This window comes from Schistocerca americana, chromosome 11, assembly GCF_021461395.2.
Source record: "Schistocerca americana isolate TAMUIC-IGC-003095 chromosome 11, iqSchAmer2.1, whole genome shotgun sequence".
Classification (NCBI taxonomy): domain Eukaryota; kingdom Metazoa; phylum Arthropoda; class Insecta; order Orthoptera; family Acrididae; genus Schistocerca; species Schistocerca americana.
In genome coordinates this window covers 45,743,122-45,762,832 of record NC_060129.1, presented here as the reverse complement: position 1 = coordinate 45,762,832, position 19,711 = coordinate 45,743,122, and the positions used below count along the sequence as shown (strand labels likewise).

The 19,711-nt window shown below is 42.9% G+C and overlaps 1 protein-coding gene across 2 annotated transcripts in view; it reads left to right on the top strand.

Moving 5' to 3' along the window:
* Positions 1-19,711, top strand: part of LOC124554050 (Y-box factor homolog) — a 137,023-nt gene that overhangs the window by 70,529 nt on the left and 46,783 nt on the right. For both annotated transcript variants that reach the window (XM_047128085.1, XM_047128084.1), the window contains exon 3: positions 16,196-16,229. In XM_047128085.1, the coding sequence (XP_046984041.1) occupies positions 16,196-16,229 (34 nt within the window). The remainder of the gene's footprint in view (positions 1-16,195; positions 16,230-19,711) is intronic.

Here is a 19,711-nt window from a genome sequence, read left to right as displayed (position 1 = left end):
GGTAACCACTGCTGTAGTGCTGCAATGTCAGCGGACATCGAATCGAGCAAAATTTTCCAAATCGTATGGCAGAACACCATCACGGTGGAACTAAGGCCGTAAAACACCTAATGGGTGACGAGCATGCGGAAGCGTGCGTTTAAACTTTCACCAGATAATACTGCTATGCTAAACAGCGCGGTTACTAATGAAGTTAGCAAAAGATACCTAAACAAATTAGTCGTATTTAGGTCTTGTAACGTGAGATAGAAATGTTCTGTGATGCTTAGTGTTTAGAACTTTACACACACATTACACCAAAAGTAGTGAAATCAAGTTAATTTGAGATAAATTATAGTACAGAAACAGTACTGCAGCAAAATGGGCGACACTTGGTACTGTGAGATACGTCGTTACTAACGGAAGCTGAAGGCCACACCTTCTAATACTAATAAATCATTAGTTTAATACTACCGAAACGTCAGTGTAATCAGTCATGGTTGCAGAATAGACACGAATTATTTACAGAATAAGGGAAAAACTGGTATAGGCCGTGTTTGGGGGAGATCAGTTTGGTTTCCAGAGGAATGTAGGAACGGGAGGCAGTATTGATTTCATGACTTAACTTGAAGACCAATTAATCCTTGATCTTTAAAGAATCGAAAAACTTCAAACGTGTGATTACAAATGAATTGTTAAATATTTGGTAAGCATGCTAGTAAGGTTTTAAAAAGTTCGAAATTAGTCTGCTTGAAGTTCATTAAGAAACACTGGCTAAATGTAGTCTGGGTTATTTGAGCGACATTTTAAGCGGAAGGCAGTTTCTCACATATCTAAATATCTGATGTCGTGAAACTTCCTGGCAGATTAAAACTGTGTGCCGGACCGAGACACTAACTCGGGACCTTCGCCTTTCGCGGGCAAGTGCCCTACGAACTGAGCTACCCAAGCACGACTCACGCCCCGTCCTCACAGCTTTACTTCTGCCAGTACCTCGTCTCTTACCTTCTAAACTTTACGGGGCGTGAGTCGTGCTTGGGTAGCTCAGTTAGTAGAGCACTTGACCGCGAAAGGCAAAGGCACAGTTTTAATCTGCCAGGAAGTTTTATATCAGCGCACACTCCGCTGCAGAGTGAAGATCTCATTCTGGATCTGATGTCGTGTCTCCTACATTGTCGTGCGATACAGTTTTACAGGTACACTTAGTGGTATATGTGGGTTCGTGCAACGTGAGTTATAAACCGTTTATACACGGTGATAAGCTTTTGAAATACGTTGCTGCAGAAGAACTGTGTAGATTAGATGGGGAAAAAGAGATGCCAAATTAGGTACGGAGCCAAATCGACAGACAAAGAAATTTATGGCACAATTTGATTAAAACTAGTGATTGGTTGACTGTACACATTTTGAAGCATCGTGATGTTAAATTCAGTGTGTGTGTGGAGGGGGGGGGGGGGGGGGGGGGCGGATGGGAGAACCATGATGTAGGTTACAGTAGCTACCCAAAGATGTAGGTTGCACAGCAGCTTGCATCAAACGAATGTCAATTACGAAACGTCAAAACTGTCAGTTTGCTACTACCATTGCATTCCTTAGTTGGAAATCTGGTTTGAGGCAGCTCCCCGCGCTGCAAAATCCTATCTCAACACATGGCCTTATACATTTGTAGCGTTTGTATCGGTTTAATAAGTTACGGTTGCAAGAAATTAACACTAAATATGCGCAGAACGGAAAACTGGTAGCGGACTTTGTGGAATATGAGTTTGGATTCTGGAGAAAAGGATGTGATACACGAGACACTACTGATAATAGGACTTAAAAGATAAAGGAAACGCGAACGAAAGTTTATAGCATTTGTAGAATTGGACAGCTTTTGACAGTATCGAATTAAACACTCCTAGAAATTCTAAAGTTGGCGTGTGTATAATACCGGAAGCAAAAGGTTATTCACAACATCAGACTCCAGTTAAGTGTCTGACATGAAAGTTAAGTGTCTGTAGGCGGCATCTATCTTCATCCCAGTAATACGTGCTTCTGCATACTAACATTTGTCCTTTAGCCATTTTGGCCTATCGATCTCGTCTATAGGAGCTCATAACGTAATTTATGTAAAATTCCAATAACATGGGTATATATGTAGCTCGAGGTGCCAACTGACGTTGTTATTGTTGGCTTCTGAGCAAAAGTTTGACAACCACTGCTCTACAGTGTCTTAAAACGCGAGAAATTCGGTGGAGCAGCTGGCGGGAAGTGAAGGTAACTTGAAGCAGGCTTTCACGGCCAGCGCACAGGGTAGTCCGCCAGCTGTGAAGCGTTGCGTTTCCCGTGTTGCACCACGTACGTCTTCCATTTACTGACATACAACTTTATTACATGAAAGCATAGATTGCTCGAAAGCGTTCCGGCCGAAAAATTGCTTTGCGCGTCAATAGTGTAACGTTCGAAGTTACGTTGTCTCCCGACATTGCTTAGTCCTCAGGCCACAGGACGACGACGTTATTCATATGTTAAATCGTTGCTACAGAAAACCATTGGTCCGTGTGGGGCAGATCCGGAAAGAATATTCAGCTACACAAAAAACTGAATTGAATCCTGTGTCAGCAGAATCTGGGGCTACTGGCAAAGACACTGCACTAGCGAAAGCTTGAAATAACGTCGTTCGTTGATGCACCTCAAAAATCGCCAACAGGCTAGCTGTATCTGAATAGTTTATCAAACCAAAACTATTCGAGCACTATATTATTATATGGCGTGAGTCCATCTTCTGCTTTTATGGTGGACTGGACTAAATGAGGTGCCCGGAGGAATGACGGTTCATTCTTTCTCAACAGCTGAAACCAGAGAAGATAGTAAAGTTTCACGCAAGAGCCTCGAGCGAAGTAGACGTTTTAACTCAAATCTGTTCCATTGGGTTCAGGTCAAGACTCTGGACGGTCCAATCATTTCAGAAATGCTATTGCCCACAGATCCTGCGTAATAGGATAATTTCACTCCGAGACAATCATCTCCGAACTGTTCCTCTACTGTAATTTTTGTTCGTACAGCAATAAGGGACGTCACTCTAACGAAAAGCACCCCACACAGAAACAACACCTCGCCCATACTTTACTATTTGCAGGTAACGTTATCCAGACATTGGCCATATTGGCACAGCGTGTATTGTAGTTTGATTCGCCACTCCAAATCGGCAGTTTCCAGTAATCCATTTTCCAGTGGCGTCGCTCTTTACCCCACCTCGAGTGTCGTTTAGCTGTCACTGCAGACGTGTGTGGTTCACGCGGAGCTGCTCGACCATTGTACTCAATTTTCAACTCCTAACTCCCATCGGGCTAGCTGGACTCCTGGCAGCATTTTGCATGTAAAGAGTGGTTCTTCTCGCTGATCTCAGGTGTTAACAGTACATGGCCTCCCCCTGCCCCGGTTTATCTGCGTTTGTTCCATGGTGTTACTGCTTCACAATTGTATAACCAGCAGCTTTAGAAGGGATGAAATGCCCCTGATTGTTTTGTTACTCAGTTGACATTGTGACGAGTCTACGGTTCCCGCTTTTAAGTTGCGGTGTCACTGACCAGATAACCCAATATCTAGAGGTTTATGCATATATCTGCAGGCATATATGCTGATAACAATAATTACTTTATGGTTAAGAGTAAAAGATACTGTCAATATTATGATATTGCTACTCTTATCTATTTGGATTATATACGATCGATAGCAGTAATTAACTCTGAAGTTACGAAGAGGAGCGATCTATACGGTGTCTGGCAATTCCTGTTATAAACTTCTAGGACCCGTAGAGGAGAGTATGTACATATTATTTTGAATAGGGACCCATGTCCGGAAACGTACAGTTTCCGTTCTACAAAGTTTTCGGTTCAGGCATGTAACGCGTCCATGACTAAAAATGGAAAGAGAAATGTCTGTAAGTTGCATGTCCTGGCATGCAATAGCGTAGACACGGCGACATGTACTTGAGGGATCGTATGCAAAGGTTAATTTACGAGAATCCTGTGGATACAGAGGAAGATCTGCTAGCACGGTGTGCGCTAAACTTTTACATGTAGTATCTAGTGCACCCGTTCAGTCGAGTCGTTGACTAATTAACGTATTGGCGCGTTCTTCCGTAAGTGTGGTGTCGTCCTCAACGTAAGTCTTGCTTCAGTAGCATTAAGAAGCTAGTGCTGTCCTCAGTTCGAAATTTGTAGAGGAAGGGTTGCAGGAATGAATACTGCAGTTGTTTAAAATTGACTAGATGGAAATAAATTTTAGCAATTATCAGAGTTCCGTGTGGATCAGTTCTTAAGCGCCATACTAAGTTTATATACTTAACGAAAAGCAGCTCCAGTTGATATGTATACGTAAAATCCACGATCGGTTTACAAGCTACTTCAAAGTGGATATTTTACATAATACGACACTAAAAACTGTGTACAAGAATACAAAAAAATAACTTGTATTCGATGGCGTTGAACTAGTCATGCAATTTTTAAGAGTAAACCTCTATGACTATATTTCTTTCGTGATAACAAGATTTCCGGTTTTGTCCCATTAGTGTGTAAGTGAACACCAGCGGTACTATCATAATTGTCGTCCACTTACAATTGGTATAATTGGATAAGGCAGCAGAGTCTTGGTTTGGCGTAATTAATGAGTAATACATTCCTGTCTCGTGTAAGTGCCATTCCAGATAGATCTAATTCCGTTATTTAGTATTACTTCCGAATTTATTTTGAACTCGCATTAATGACCGTGATTTCATACAATTGTTCATATTCTCTGAACCAAAAGGAAAGTAAGACAGCGGGACAAGAGTTCTCGTGTAAGTACGTACGTAATCACTTTCATTATCGTGAATAATAGTTCAGTTAGACGACTGTGCAGTTGCAAAAACTACAAATGAGTGGGCATTTACAGTGGCCATAAGTAATTTACTAGTATTCTTCAGCGACAGCGAGCCGTGCCAGTATGGCAAAGATTCAATTCAGCGCCTAAAATTTATCTGTGTAGTTACTTAATTTCTGGCCAGCACCAAACGTAAAGCGTATTATGTATCACGCCTGATTTGGTGATATTCATTTTGCAGCTAGTGGTGATGGCAGAAACGTGTGAAGTGTAAAAGGTGCTTGAATAAAATGGCGATCTGTACCTAATATTGGCTGCCACATTGATTCTAGAAACCTTCCTAAGAGATTTGTGTACCAGCGTTCGTTACTGTCATTTGCTACAGTTGGCCCGAGTAGCACGGGTAACGATACCTTTCTCGTGTACGAGAGTAGGAAATCAAAGGTGTAATCTGCTATAAATAAACCCGCTGGGAAGAAACACTTGGCAGGAAATGTCACTGCTGTGTAAAACATCAGAGCGGTTGGCTAGAAAGAACAAATTTTCTAACTTGCTGTTCGGAAAATTGTAAAACAGCTATTTCATCAAAAACAGGCCTATCGGTTCTTGCATTGGCCCTGGCCTAGATACCGGTGGCTTAAAGTTGTCTTGTGAACCGAAGACACGGCGAGGTCGCGTGAGTGTTGGGCGCCTGTTCAGTGTATCCCCCCCCCCCCTCTCTCTCTCTCTCTCTCTCTCTCTCTCTGCCTGCTGGCGCCCTTAGTTTATACCTACCTCATTGTAATGCCTTTGTTGTAATAGAAAAAATGGCTCTGAGCACTATGGGACTTAACTTCTGAGGTCATCAGTTCCCTAGAACTTAGAACTATTTAAACCTAACTAACCTAAGGACATAAAACACATCCGTGCCCGAGGCAGGATTCGAACCTGCGATCGTAGCGGTCGCGCGGTTCCAGACTGTAGCGCCGGCAGTAATATAAAAGTTAGCTTTTTATTGCTATAGCTCCTATTGCTTTCCACCAATTGTTAAACTTTCTTCGTAGTGTTACGTAATGTTCTTTTAAATCTGTCGTCAGTTGAACGTAATGTACAGTATGTAGGATGCCTGGTTAGCTGTAAGAGCGCCTGATGGCTCTAGACTCGATGAACAAATCGATAAAAATTTTGAGATACTCGGCATAGCCTGTTCGTACAATTAAAACATTAATGTTCCATCCTCCAAAGCGAGCGAAGACTGTAATTCCTATGAGCTTTTGTGCGCTGTTAGTCCACGAAAATAGTGTGCGTGTACTGAATACTGCCACGAAAATCTGTGGCAGCATATTGAAGAATGAGAAGCTAGTGGAGCTAGGGAACTAACACCAAATAAACTGTGTTTTGTTTGTAACTGAACTTCACAATTAACGGATAGTCACTTCTGGGTATTTACATACTACCATTGCGATTTTTAAATGATATTGATATGATACAATATGCCTTTCTTGCATGATTATTTTGCAGCAATATCGATTGGCTATTCTGAAATGTTTTCCAGACTCTATTTAATGACAGATTACTGCGTAATCTGAGAAGTCGATTACAGCTGTGATCTGCGAGTTAATTTTCCTTGGTCCACTTTGGGATGCCTTTCCGACCGGGATGATGCGATGCGTTATGGCTACCACATTGCCACCACACGAGCTGCCCCGTCCCCCATGCGTTGTTGAAATGTGGAAGGAAAAAGATTGCGACATGTTCTTCTTGGCTTTACACACAATTGGACGTACCAGCTGCTGCCTTGCGTTGTTGTTGCTGTTAGTTGGCAGCAGCAAGTCATACAACATTACTGAAGGATTCCTAAACGCTAACAGTACACCTCGTGCATTGGAATCTGCGCCTCGTAGTGTAATTTCTGTTAATTACATGACACAAAAGTTGGGTATAATAGCAGTGTTTCCATCAGCAGTACATTAAAATGACTTGATGCAACGGTGGTTAGACTTATGATTTATCATTATGGTGAATTAATGGACATGGATAAATTAAATAGGACTAGGATTAAACAATAGGCCTATGCAATATGCGGTAACTCGTAACGCGACTCCGATGATGATCGGAGAAAACTTAACGAAAACAGCTTCGTTAACTACGCCCTAGTCGTAGCTCAAAGAACGTAACAAGAAACGTAGAGGTGAGACTTCAGAGGCAAAATTAGGCCAAGGTAATTGTACCGTCGGAGCTCCGGCATGCCAAACGGGTTTCACATTATTACAGAACTTTGTCTCCTTACGCGAATAAGGGACTTCATGGCGGTTTGCGGTTAACTTTCTTACTTGGAATGTGTGTCTCTACCTACAGTAGCTGCTCCAGCGAAGGCGGTATACATTCAAGTAATGTTTTAGTAGTAATCGCAGTGCCAAAGACAATGCATCACTTGTGCGTTTATCTGTAGAAATCACTGTGACATTTTCCTTTTCATTAAAATTTCTGGGTTTGACTAATACCTTTCACATACAATTTTAATAGGCTTTGTAGTGTATTATGAATTTGTCGTGTCGCATAATGCTTATGAAAGAATATTGAGGTTTTAAGTGTCTCTCCTACTCACCTATATCTGTGCAGTCGGCCCTTCCAAAAGCATTCCAACAGTAAACATTTAGTGTTTCAGGTCCCCAGCATTCACCTTCGAATCTGATAACATGAATTTACTGTTAAAATACCAATTCTGTACTATCAGTGAAAACTCAAATTTGTAATCCGATGCATGCAAGGAATGTATTTTAGATCGCAAGACACTGCAGAAAGTCAAATTTACTCTTATATGTGCTGTACTCGGAAGTTTAAATAGTATATTGATAATTTTTAGAATAGATAGACCATCCATTCGAATGCGCATCTAAATGACGGTTTTCCACATTTCAAATTCTTGGTTGTCTTTAGCGAAGAGTTTATTTCAGCTCTGAACAAAAACAGAAATGTTCCTCTGTTGCAATCGGCGATGTGAAGTCATATATTGCAACGAATTCGTCCAGTAATACTAGAGTTAGTATAGAAAGTACAAACTTCCTGGTTAATAGCCACTGCACGTGAAAAATTAAATACTTAAAAACAAAAGGTGTCCCTAAATTCAGACTTGGACACAGTTCAACGAATTAAAGTGTTCAACGAAAAGTCAGCCAGCCAATAGATTTGGGTGACGTTGCCATTATCAGGAAGCAGGTACATTTTTCGTCGGAAGCGAAATGTCATTGTTAATTTTTTATTTCGCGTTAAAAGCATGAAAGTGTTTTGGTGGGACGGTACTACGTAACGTAGATTTTTGTCTTTTTCTGCTACGTCGCTGCACTAGTGTTGCAGTGCTGCCCCTTCCCGAAGTGTTGGTGATAATCAGGTAGAGCGCGACGGCCATATTGCGAAGCGGGCGATGGTAGAGCGCTCTGACGGCGAGTTCAACGACCTAGCGGCTGCGTTGCCACGTGCTGGTCTCGTGGGTCGATACGACACGCGCCGTGCTTGGCAGCTCTTTGTCCGTGCTCGTTGCTTGCCAAAGTGGCCGCTCACACGAATAGACGGCTGTTGCAAAAGGGCGCTGCGGCCTTTATTGCTAATTCAGTATCGCAGTAGTCGTGCATGCACATACTCGTCAATGAAAACACCGTGTATTTTCCTTCTAAGATTGTCAAAGCCTTACCTGCCATCTAAAATTCACTTCTCGCAATTACTGAAAAACCTAGCAAGTTGCCAAATATTACAGTCTTAGAAACAGTCCTTTCGTGATAGTTTCATCTATGCGAAAATGTGGAATATAACTCGTTTCGGCCAGCTGAACTTAATCAATAAAATGATTTGGGAGTCTGAAAAAGTAATTAGTAAACAGGTTTGCGCTTTATTTGCAACCGGTTCTGCGGCCGGTTTCATCCCAGATAATCGGAGACTGTGCTGGGAAATAAGATTGTGTCGTAGTAGATTGATTCACAGTCCTGAGTCAAAAATTCTCCAGGTCGTTACACTGCTGTCTAACGGAGATTTGGCACTCGCTGCAACACGAAACGAGCTCAACGAGGGCCCGGAGAACGAGAGCGTACCCTTCATTAGACCGTGGGAGCGGGATGGAGGTGGCGTCAGTTCAGCAGTGGATGACGAAGTAGTTAGATTTCGCTGCAAATGACTCTGGCTACATTTGCTACTCGTAATATCCGTTGCATTAAGCTTTGGCCTAATTTAAACATCCGTCTTGTGTGTCTGCATGTGAACTCTTTCTTCTTTTTTTCTTTTGTTGTTTAAGGCAGCGGCCCCTGGCTCGATACGGCCGTAGAGGGGAAAGTTCTCATAAAGCAGAAACGTTTCAGAATTTGTCCCCGTAAGGGAAAAACGTTGTAGCATACATTTCTTTAATCGTGCTTGGCCACGCAGACGCACCAATCTGGTATCACTTCTTTAAAAAGTCTGCTGCCACAAAGTGGGGCTGTTTTGTTCCTTGGGGGCGTGGGGGGGGGGGGGGGGTATTAACTGTTCCATCTCTGAAAAATCTACATTCTGTCTAGTACCTATTTTAATAAATATGTTGAACAGTCTATCCATTAGTTGAGTTTGTATTTGTGCATATGTTTGAGTTATTCTACCCATCATTATCTTGGATATCTTCTGCAAAGATATGATTGTTTTTATGAGGCACTCAGTGATGTAGTTGTTAGAGTAAAGGACAAGGACAATGTTCTGCTCATGGGTGATTTTAATGCCAGGATTGGAAATGGAACAGAAGGGTATGAAAAAGTTATGGGTAAATTTGGAGAGGATATGGAGGCCAACAGGAACGGGAAACAACTCTTGGATTTCTGTGCCAGTAGGGGCTTAGTAATCACAAACTCCTTTTTTAAACATAACAACATTCACCGGTATACTTGGGAAGGCAGGGGAACCAGATCCGTCATTGACTATATACAGGGTGTTTCAAAAATGACCGGTATATTTGAAACGGCAATAAAAACTAAACGAGCAGTGATAGAAATACACCGTTTGTTGCAATATGCTTAGGACAACAGTACACTTTCAGGCAGACAAACTTTCGAAATTACAGTAGCTACAATTTTCAACAATAGATGGCACTGCGGTCTGGGAAACTCTATAGTACGATATTTTCCACATATCCACCATGCGTAGCAATAATATGGCGTAGTCTCTGAATGAAATTACCCGAAACCTTTAACGTGTCTGGCGGAATGGCTTCACATGCAGATGAGATGTACTGCTTCAGCTGTTCAATTGTTTCTGGATTCTGGCGGTACACCTGGTCTTTCAAGTGTCCCCACAGAAAGAAGTCACAGGGGTTCATGTCTGGCGAATAGGGAGGCCAATCCACGCCGCCTCCTGTATGTTTCGGATAGCCCAAAGCAATCACACGATCATCGAAATATTCATTCAGGAAATTAAAGACGTTGGCCGTGCGATGTGGCCGGGCACCATATTGCATAAACCACGAGGTGTTCGCAGTGTCGTCAAAGGCAGTCTGTACCGCCACAAATTCACGAAGAATGTCCAGATAGCGTGATGCAGTAATCGTTTTGGATCTGAAAAATGGGCCAATGATTCCTTTGGAAGAAATGGCGGCCCAGACCAGTACTTTTTGAGGTTGCAGGGACGATGGGACTGCAACATGGGGCTTTTCGGTTCCCCATATGCGCCAGTTCTGTTTATTGACGAAGCCGTCCAGGTAAAAATAAGCTTCGTCAGTAAACCAAATGCTGCCCACATGCATATCGCCGTCATCAATCCTGTGCACTATATTGTTAGCGAATGTCTCTCGTGCAGCAATGGTAGCGGCGCTGAGGGGTTGCCGCGTTTGAATTTTGTATGGATAGAGGTGTAAACTCTGGCGCATGAGACGATACATGGACATTGGCGTCATTTGGACCGCAGCTGCAACACGGCGAAAGGAAAGCCGAGGCCGCTGTTGGATCACCTGCTGCACTAGCTGCGCATTTTCCTCTGTGGTTGCCGTACGCGGTCGCCCTACCTTTCCAGCACGTTCATCCGTCACGTTCCCAGTCAGTTGAAATTTTTCAAACAGATCATTTATTGTATCGCTTTTCGGTCCTTTGGTTACATTAAACCTCCATTGAAAACTTCGTCTTGTTGCAACAACACTGTGTTCTAGGCGGTGGAATTCCAACACCAGAAAAATCCTCTGTTCTAAGGAATAAACCATGTTGTCTACAGCACACTTGCACGTTGTGAACAGCACACGCTTACAGCAGAAAGACGACGTACAGAATGGCGCACCCACAGACTGCGTTGTCGTCTATATCTTTCACATCACTTGCAGCGCCATCTGTTGTTGAAAATTGTAACTACTGTAATTTCGAAAGTTTGTCCGCCTGAAAATGTACTGTTGTCCCAAGCATATTGCAACAAACGGTGTATTTCTATCGCTGCTCGTTTAGTTTTTATTGCCGTTTCAAATATACCGGTCATTTTTGAAACACCCTGTAATAACAGATGCGAAATTCAGGAAGGCTGTGAAGGACACACGTGTATTCAGGGGATTCTTTGATGACACTGATCATTATTTAATCTGCAGTGAAATTGGGATTGTGAGGCCGAAAGTGCAGGTCAGGTCCATATGTAGGAGGATAAGAGTGGAGAAACTTCAGGATAAGGAAATCAGGCACAAGTACATAACAGCGATCTCAGAAAGGTACCAGTTAGTTGAGTGTAGTCAATTACAGTCATTGGAAAAGGAATGGGCAAGGTACAGGGATACAGTACTAGAAGTGGCTAAAGAATGTCTTGGAACAGTAGTGTGTAAAAGTAGGATGAAGCAAACAGCTTGGTGGAATGACAGTCAAGGCAGCCTGTAAAAGGAAAAAGAAGGCGTATCAAAAATGGCTACATACTAGAACTCAGGTAGATAGAGAAAGTTATGTTGAAGAAAGAAACAAAGCCAAACAGATAATTGCAGCATCCAAGAAGCAATCTTGGGAAGACTTTGGAAACAGGTTGGCGACTTTGGGTCAAGCTGCTGAAAAACCATTCTGGAGTGTAATTAGCAGTCTTCGAGAGGGAGGTAAGAAGGAAATGACAAGTATTTTGGACAGGTCAGGAAAACTGCTGGTGAATCCTGTGGATGCCTTGGGCAGGTGGAGGGAATATTTTGAAGAGTTGCTCAATGTAGGTGAAAATACGACCAGTAATGTTTCAGATTTCGAGGTAGAATGGGATAGGAATGATGATGGAAATAGGATCACATTTGAGGAAGTGGAAAAAATGGTCAATAGATTGCAGTGCAATAAAGCAGCTGGGGTGGATGAAATTAAGTCGGAACTCATCAAATACAGTGGAATGTCAGGTCTTAAATGGCTACACAGGATGATTGAATTGACCTGTGAGTCGGGACAGGTTCCATCAGACTGGACAAAAGCAGTAATCGCACCAATCTTTAAACATGGAAACAGAAAAGATTGTAACAACTACAGAGGTATCTCTTTAATCAGCGTTGTGGGTAAAATCTTCTCAGGTATTGTTGAAAGGAAAGTGCGAGTATTAGTTGAGGACCAATTGGATGAAAATCAGTGTGGGTTTAGGCCTCTTAGAGGTTGTCAGGACCAGATCTTTAGCTTATGCCAAATAATGGAGAAGTGTTAAGAGTGGAACAGGGAATTGTATCTATGCTTTATAGGTCTAGAAAAGGCATATGACCGGATTCCTAGGAGAAAGTTATTGTCTGTTCTACGAGATTATGGAATAGGAGGCAAACTTTTGCAAGCAATTAAAGGTCTTTACATGGATAGTCAGGCAGCAGTTAGAATTGACAGTAAATTGAGTTCGTGGTTCAGAGTAGTTTCAGGGGTAAGACAAGGCTGCAACCTGTCTCCACTGTTGTTCATATTATTTATGGATCATATGTTGAAAACAATAGACTGGCTGGGTGAGATTAAGATATGTGAACACAAAATAAGCAGTCTCGCATGTGCGGATGACTTAGTTGTGATGGCAGATTCGATTGAAAGTTTGCAAAGTAACATTTCAGAGCTAGATCAGAAATGTAAGGGCTGTGGTATGAAGATTAGCATCTCCAAAACGAAAGTAATGTCAGTGGGAAATAAATACAAATGGATTGAGTGCCAAATAGGAAGAACAAAGTTAGAACAGGTGGACGGTTTCAAGTACTTAGGATGCATATTCTCACAGGATGGCAACATAGTGAAGGAACTGGAAGAGAGGTGTAGCAAAGCTAATGCAGCGAGCGCTCAGCTACGATCTACTCTCTTCTGCAAGAAGGAAGTCAGTACCAAGACTAAGTTATCTGTGCACCGTTCAATCTTTCGACCAACTTTGTTGTATGGGAGCGAAAGCTGGGTGGATTCAGGTTACCTTATCAACAAGGTTGAGGTTACGGATATGAAAGTAGCTAGGATGATTGCAGGTACTAGTAGATGGGAACAATGGCAGGAGGGTGTCGACAATGAGGAAATCAAAGAAAAACTGGGAATGAACTCTATAGATGTAGCAGTCAGTGCGAACAGGCTTAGATGGTGGGGTCATGTTACACGCATGGGAGAAGCAAGGTTACCCAAGAGACTCATGGGTTCAGCAGTAGAGGGTAGGAGGAGTCAGGGCAGACCAAGAAGGTACCTGGATTCGGTTAAGAATGATTTTGAAGTAATTGGCTTAACATCAGATGAGGAGGCACCAGTGTTAGCACTGAATAGGGGATCATGGAGGAATTTTATAAGGGGGACTATGCTCCAGACTGAACGCTTAAAGGCATAATCAGTCATGGATGATGGATGATGACAAAATCTGACCAAAATCACCTCAAAAACGCAGTACAAAGTTGTATTTTTATATCAGGAAACAGTTTAAACTGAAGAATGACATTTATTTGTAAAGATTTTCTAAATTGTACCACAAATTTGCAATCAATGTGATATTTATCAGTCTAAAATCTAAAGCAGCTGTGAAGCTTATTTTCTGGGGGAAAATGGGGCAACTTTGCACCAATAAAAATTGAATCAAAGTAGCTCCACAGTATTTTCATCACTTCTAAATGAACCTAGACTCCGCCGATATTCAGTTTACAGTTCTGAAACTGTAAAAGAATGCCTGAAATCCCTAATAAATTGAACTACTACTTCCTGGGTCTGCAGTCATTGATGGTGGTTCTTTGCCTGCCACTAGACATCGTTCCGTTCATCACTGTCAATGTCTTGGATCTCCATTCTCTGGCACCAGTAACTTTCTAAATCTTGTATGTCACCCAAGTATCAGTCTCGGTCTTCCCCTGCTTCATCTTCACGAGAGGGCCGATAAATTTCAGGGACTTTTCTGTAATGAACTTCATGATTTCAAGATCATCGTACAATCTGTGAAGTCAAAATTATTTAGTTTGTGCCATGCTCCATCATTAGTTGTGCCATAGATTTTGTGTAACGCCTTTCATTCAAAACATTCTACGAGCTCTTCATTTTGTTGTTTTGAACAGATTTAAGTTGGGTTCACCCCATAACAGCATTTATTAGCATGCTTTATTTTCATACTTTCGTTCTGTAATGTTAAAATTGTTCCCAGTTAGATGAATTGACTAGCAGTTTCTATTTGTGTCTGGTCAGTTTCTAACATTGCATTTAGTTCTGGTTGTATTATTCACGTGTATTTGGTTTTATTGCTATTCACTTGCAATCAAATTTATATTGCAACTGTAACCAGTGCCCTTAGCTTCTTTAGCAGCTATTTATGTCCTTGCACTAACATCCACATCAACTGCATAGACCAGAAACTGCACTATTCCTTTGTATATTGTGCCTGGTGTGTTGATCTGAGCTGTCCTTAAGAAATGGAACACTTCCTTGACATATAAAAGCAGCCTTTAAACCAGTACTGGTAAACAACTTAGTCTTCATAGAAGTTTACATGAAGACACAGTTGAACTTTTGTGTAACTTGTATATCAGATCCGAACAAAGGTCACTGTTAAGCATTAATGCTGTTCAGCATGTGGCATTTATTTAGCTCAGGATGGTTCACAAGCCAGAAATTGTGCATATTAGAAATGTGCAGTGATGTTACTGTTCTGTTTCATGTTAAAAGATTGGTTTATTCTTCGCCTATTTCTGTATTTTTAATTCTAAAAAATAGTTAAAGCAATGACTTTCTGTAGTACTAATGTTTCACCTAAGGCACATAATAATTTAGAAGCCATTGTAATTTGTTAAATTGTCATGTGGTGGTACAGTTCGGGTAACTCTAGAACAGCTAGTTCCAGAATTCAGAGCAGTAAAGCAAGAAATGTGAGTGGGTTACCTAAATCTATTAAAGCTGGGTATGTACTAACTACTGCATCTCAGCATTATTTGTTCAAAATAATAAAACCTTTGTCTCAACTGATTGTTCAGTTCACAAGCTCTATACGAATGAGAAAAATGAGCATGTAAAAGTTTTTTTTCTCTGGTAATGGACGTGTATAAGCAGTAACTTGCCAACATGTTCAGTGAAACAGTGTGATCATTGTATATATATATAATGGTGCATGTTTATTAGTCTTGGAATGACTCTTATAGGTCTAATAGCTACTTCTTGGTAAATAATGGCAATTCAGTTGAAATAGGCTTTTGGTAAGAGAAGGAATCAAACCTATCAGTTTATTTGGAATTATAAATATGTCCTTACAACATATACTACATAGTGGGCCCAGAATATAAAAATAAATGAAAAGCTAAATATTTTTGTAGTTTATTTATGTGCACATTACGAGTTTTAAAATTAGTTTAGTTAGTTCAGTAACCCAGTATATCTGCCCTTGTCCTCTCATTATGGATTTAGTGAGCAACTTGTGACTGAACTTGTAAAAAGGAATTTTGGGTTACATTGCATGTGATGACATTACCTTAGTACAAATCCTGTAAGTGGGCTGGGAACAATACACCACATAAAATTTCCTCTTACCTCTGGAACTGTTGCTTTAAAGTGTCATCAGAATTTGTGATATTTGAAGCATTTGTCACATCTCAGTTTCACAGAATAATCTTCCCTATTTCAAAGTTGACAAATCAGTTTGTTTGAGATGTCTTCTTGGATAGCTGTTGATTCCACAATCTACCACATGGTGACCATCCACCTGAGCCAAATCACAAAATTGGAACTTAATCTTAAAAACTCCACCTACAGTAAGGGACCACTGGTACATAATTTGAGCACATTTGTATTACATAAATTTTGCTACTGACAAGCTGTTGCTTTCTGTTGAAACCAGTGGTTTCATTACTGACTGGATGGGTGAAATCCTACGCTGTATAGGGAATGTGACATTATTTTTAAGGTTGCACAGTATTTTTGTTGTAATTTGTAAAACTTTTACTTGGAAAATACATTTGTAATAGAAGCTATTTTTTTTGTTCCAGAAATGACACCAAAGATGACGTTTTTGTCCATCAAGTAAGTAAAATTACTTTATAATTACATAGTTATCTTTTTAGTGGAGATTTTAATAAAATGGTAGAAATAACCACCTGAACTGCAGCATGTTCAGAACTTCACAGCCTGTTTTAGGTTCTCAGCCAGTTTCAAAGTTGTCCTCAGCCAGTTTCAAAGTTGTCAAACTTCTGGTGAAAGCATACGTCGGTAACAATTAAAATGCAGGCGTCCGGAAGTGTGGCAAATATATGACCCAGTTGGTAATATTGTGAATAACTTCTGCTGAAACATAGCTCCACTTGCAGTAGACAAGAGATGAGCCTAGTGCAGTGGTACCTGAAGACAGGCAGATAAAGGTGTGGGGACAGCTCACTAATAAGCCAGGTGTGTTCCATAAATTGTGGTAAAATGCACACTACTGAGAGTTAAAATAGTGAAATTTGTTAGATGTAGAACAATGCCGAGCACCTGGAATATCGAGTCATTCCACGGCACGTGGTGTAGAGGTTCCTGCAGGACTAACACGTATTTCGACGAACTTTAACTGGTACATTTGTACGTACCCCCGAGGGGCTCGCCACTCTTCGGTGGGTTCGAGCTCGGCTACGGCAGGGCTCCAGCCTTCGCAGCATCTTTTCCCTTCTGTGCTGTACATCTGTCCTCTTGCTATTCTTTTTCCCTTACCTCGGTAAGCGTGTCTGGGGTGTTATTAGAATGTCGAGCATCGTCTGTCACTGACCGGCCGAAATCCAGTGTTACCTCTCCGATCGGGGTGTCATTGCTGTCAGTCGGGTGCCGAAGGAGCTTCCTCCTCAGTGCCCACCCGCACTCTTTTTCTCACATTTGATAGAGTGGTGCTCTCGTCAAAGCTCGAGGCAGGCTATGAAATTATCACAGTCCAGCCGTACATTCCGAACGCGACGTGCTGCTGTCTGTCATAGTTTCGACCGCACTGTAATGTTCCCAGCCAAATACGTAACCTGTGGTAGGGATGTGCACTAGGGCGACCGTCCGCCTCCTCCCCGCCGCACCGACTGAGACGGCGGCCGTGCTTCCTCCTTTCGGGATTGTCCCACGTATCTCGACGAGCGGATTGGCCGGGAGATCCGGGCGAAGGGAAAAAATGCCTTTTCCGGTCACCCTCGAGGTATCGGCTAGTCGCAGACCCCGCATTCTCCTGTCTGACGTAGCCACACAGACACGTGACCTCAAATTCAGCTCCGAGGTTGTGAAATTGCTCGGTATCGAGGTAGCGTCACTGTCCCCGTCCGGCTGTGCCACGAGCCGTCACCGTTGCCTCGAGGGATGCAGCCACCAGCTTTACAACCGGAAGGCCGGAAAGGACAGTAGTACTCCCGTCAAGACTTCCAGCTGAGCGACACCTCGGTCTTCCTCTGCTAACCGTAGGCTCGAGAAGCCCGACAGACAGATTGTCTTCTCCTTCACTGATTCGAAGATCCTCTTAGACCGTGGTGCCACGTAATAACATTGGCCCGGCCCACCTCCGCGTCGCCGGTGCCTACCGCAGACTGTTTTTCTGCGTCGGACTCCGGACGGAAGGCACGAGGGAGCTGTTTCCGTGGACCTCGTGGAGCGGGATCCTCCCGCGTCTGTGCCCTGTAGCGGCGGGTCTTCGCTGACGGTCGTTCGGCAGCCACTGAGGTGACACCCGTCAATTTCTTCCTCCTCGTGACACTCCTCCGGTGCCACGTTTGTGGCCTTTGGTACCGCAGAGGATTTACAGCTTCTTTTAGCTTCGCAGTGTCCCCTTGTACTCTGTCTTCGGGAAATAAAATTGCATCCTCACAACCTCTTTGAACTTAGACATTTCTTCCCATTTTATTTTGACCTTCCCCGAGGCCGGCATTCCATCTCGTGGCGAGACTTGCTGCTCGTACATGACGTTCGTAGTGAACCCGTCTCCCTGGCTACCCGTCTTCGAGCTGTTGCAGTTCGCCTTCTTCCTTCCCCACCTTAAATTTCCCTCTGTACCATTAATGTCCCTCTGTCACTAGATGCCACCAGGGCAGGCTTGCTTCAGCTTATTGGGCAGCTACCTCACCCATTTCTGAGTTCTTTGGGATAGCAAAAAAGCTAGTTTGGTTTCATTCACTAGTTCTTTTAATAGTTCCACACCTTCCTCTTCTATGTGGGCCAACTTCAGACTGCTCTCTGGAACCGTGATCCGTTAGCCAATTTCTGGCCTGACAGTAGCAGCTGATGTCATTGTGGACCCTGTCGCTCTCTCTGACACCTCGGACTGCCATTTTGTGTCAATTTCGAGCTCTTCCCACTGCCACTCCGCCTTCCTCCGTCGGAAACGGGTGTGCTTCGTGCGGCTGCCTCGAGTCAAATGAGCGTGCTGCTGCCTGCATGGCGGATGTACGTCACTGATAAGCTGGGCGCGGCAGGAAGTAGCGCGCTCAGAAACAGCAATGGCTGCCGGAAGTCATCTTTTTTGAGCGGATCGCGCTTAGTTAAAACTAAAGCGCGATCCTCCAGGCGCCTCGTGCTGCGGCTAAGTCCCGTTAAGTCACCCGCCAATGGCTGTGTGCGCCGCCATATTGGCGGGTGACCTTGAACTAGCTTCGCTCGGCCGCCGCTAGAGCTCGGTGGATCGCCCTTTAGTTTTAACTAAGGGCGATCCTCTCAAAAAAGAACTTCCGGCGCCGCCATTGCAGTTTCAGAGCGCGGTACTTCCTGCTGCGCCCACCTTATCAGTGACGTACATCCGCTGTGCAGGCTGCAGCACGCTCATTTGACTCGAGGCAGCCACACGAAGCACACAGCCATGCCGTATCTGAGGAGGAGATATAAAAGAAGATCAATGAATGCCAGTTTACAAGACTGTTGATACTTTTTCTTCAATGCCTAATAATGTAGCACAAGAGCTACTTTCAGGCCCAATAACATAGCACAAGAGCTACTTTCAGGCCCAATAACATTTGTTGGAGCCAAAATTAATTTTTCATGTACTACCACTGAAGTTGTTACTGGTAATGGTTGGTTAACTGTTGTCATAGTACGAGGTAGTGATAAGCCTTTAGAAGGGTTGGAGGCTTACTATGACAGAGATATTGTTGCTTATCGTACCTTCTCTGTAGGAGTTGAGGGCGATAGGCATTATGGTACTGCTGTTGTATTAACCGATAAGCCATTTTCATTGTACACCAGGAACAGAAGACGTGTTAATGCTAATGAGAGGATTAATATATGGAAATACGGGGTGGTGGCGGGAAGGGCATCCGGCCACCCCTTCAACTAACATTGCCACATCCGATTAATCATGCCGACCCTGTGTATCTGTGGGAAAAACGGCACAAGCGAAAGAAAGAAAAGAAAGTTTTGGCAGAGGGCACATTTCCTGGATGTTGGCATGAAGCTACGATTGTACCCATACCTAAGCCCGGTAAAGACCTCCCCCATCTCATCACCAGCTGTGTTTGCAAGATGATAGAAGGTATGACTCGTGCCCAGCTGGTACGGTGGCTAGTCTCGCAATT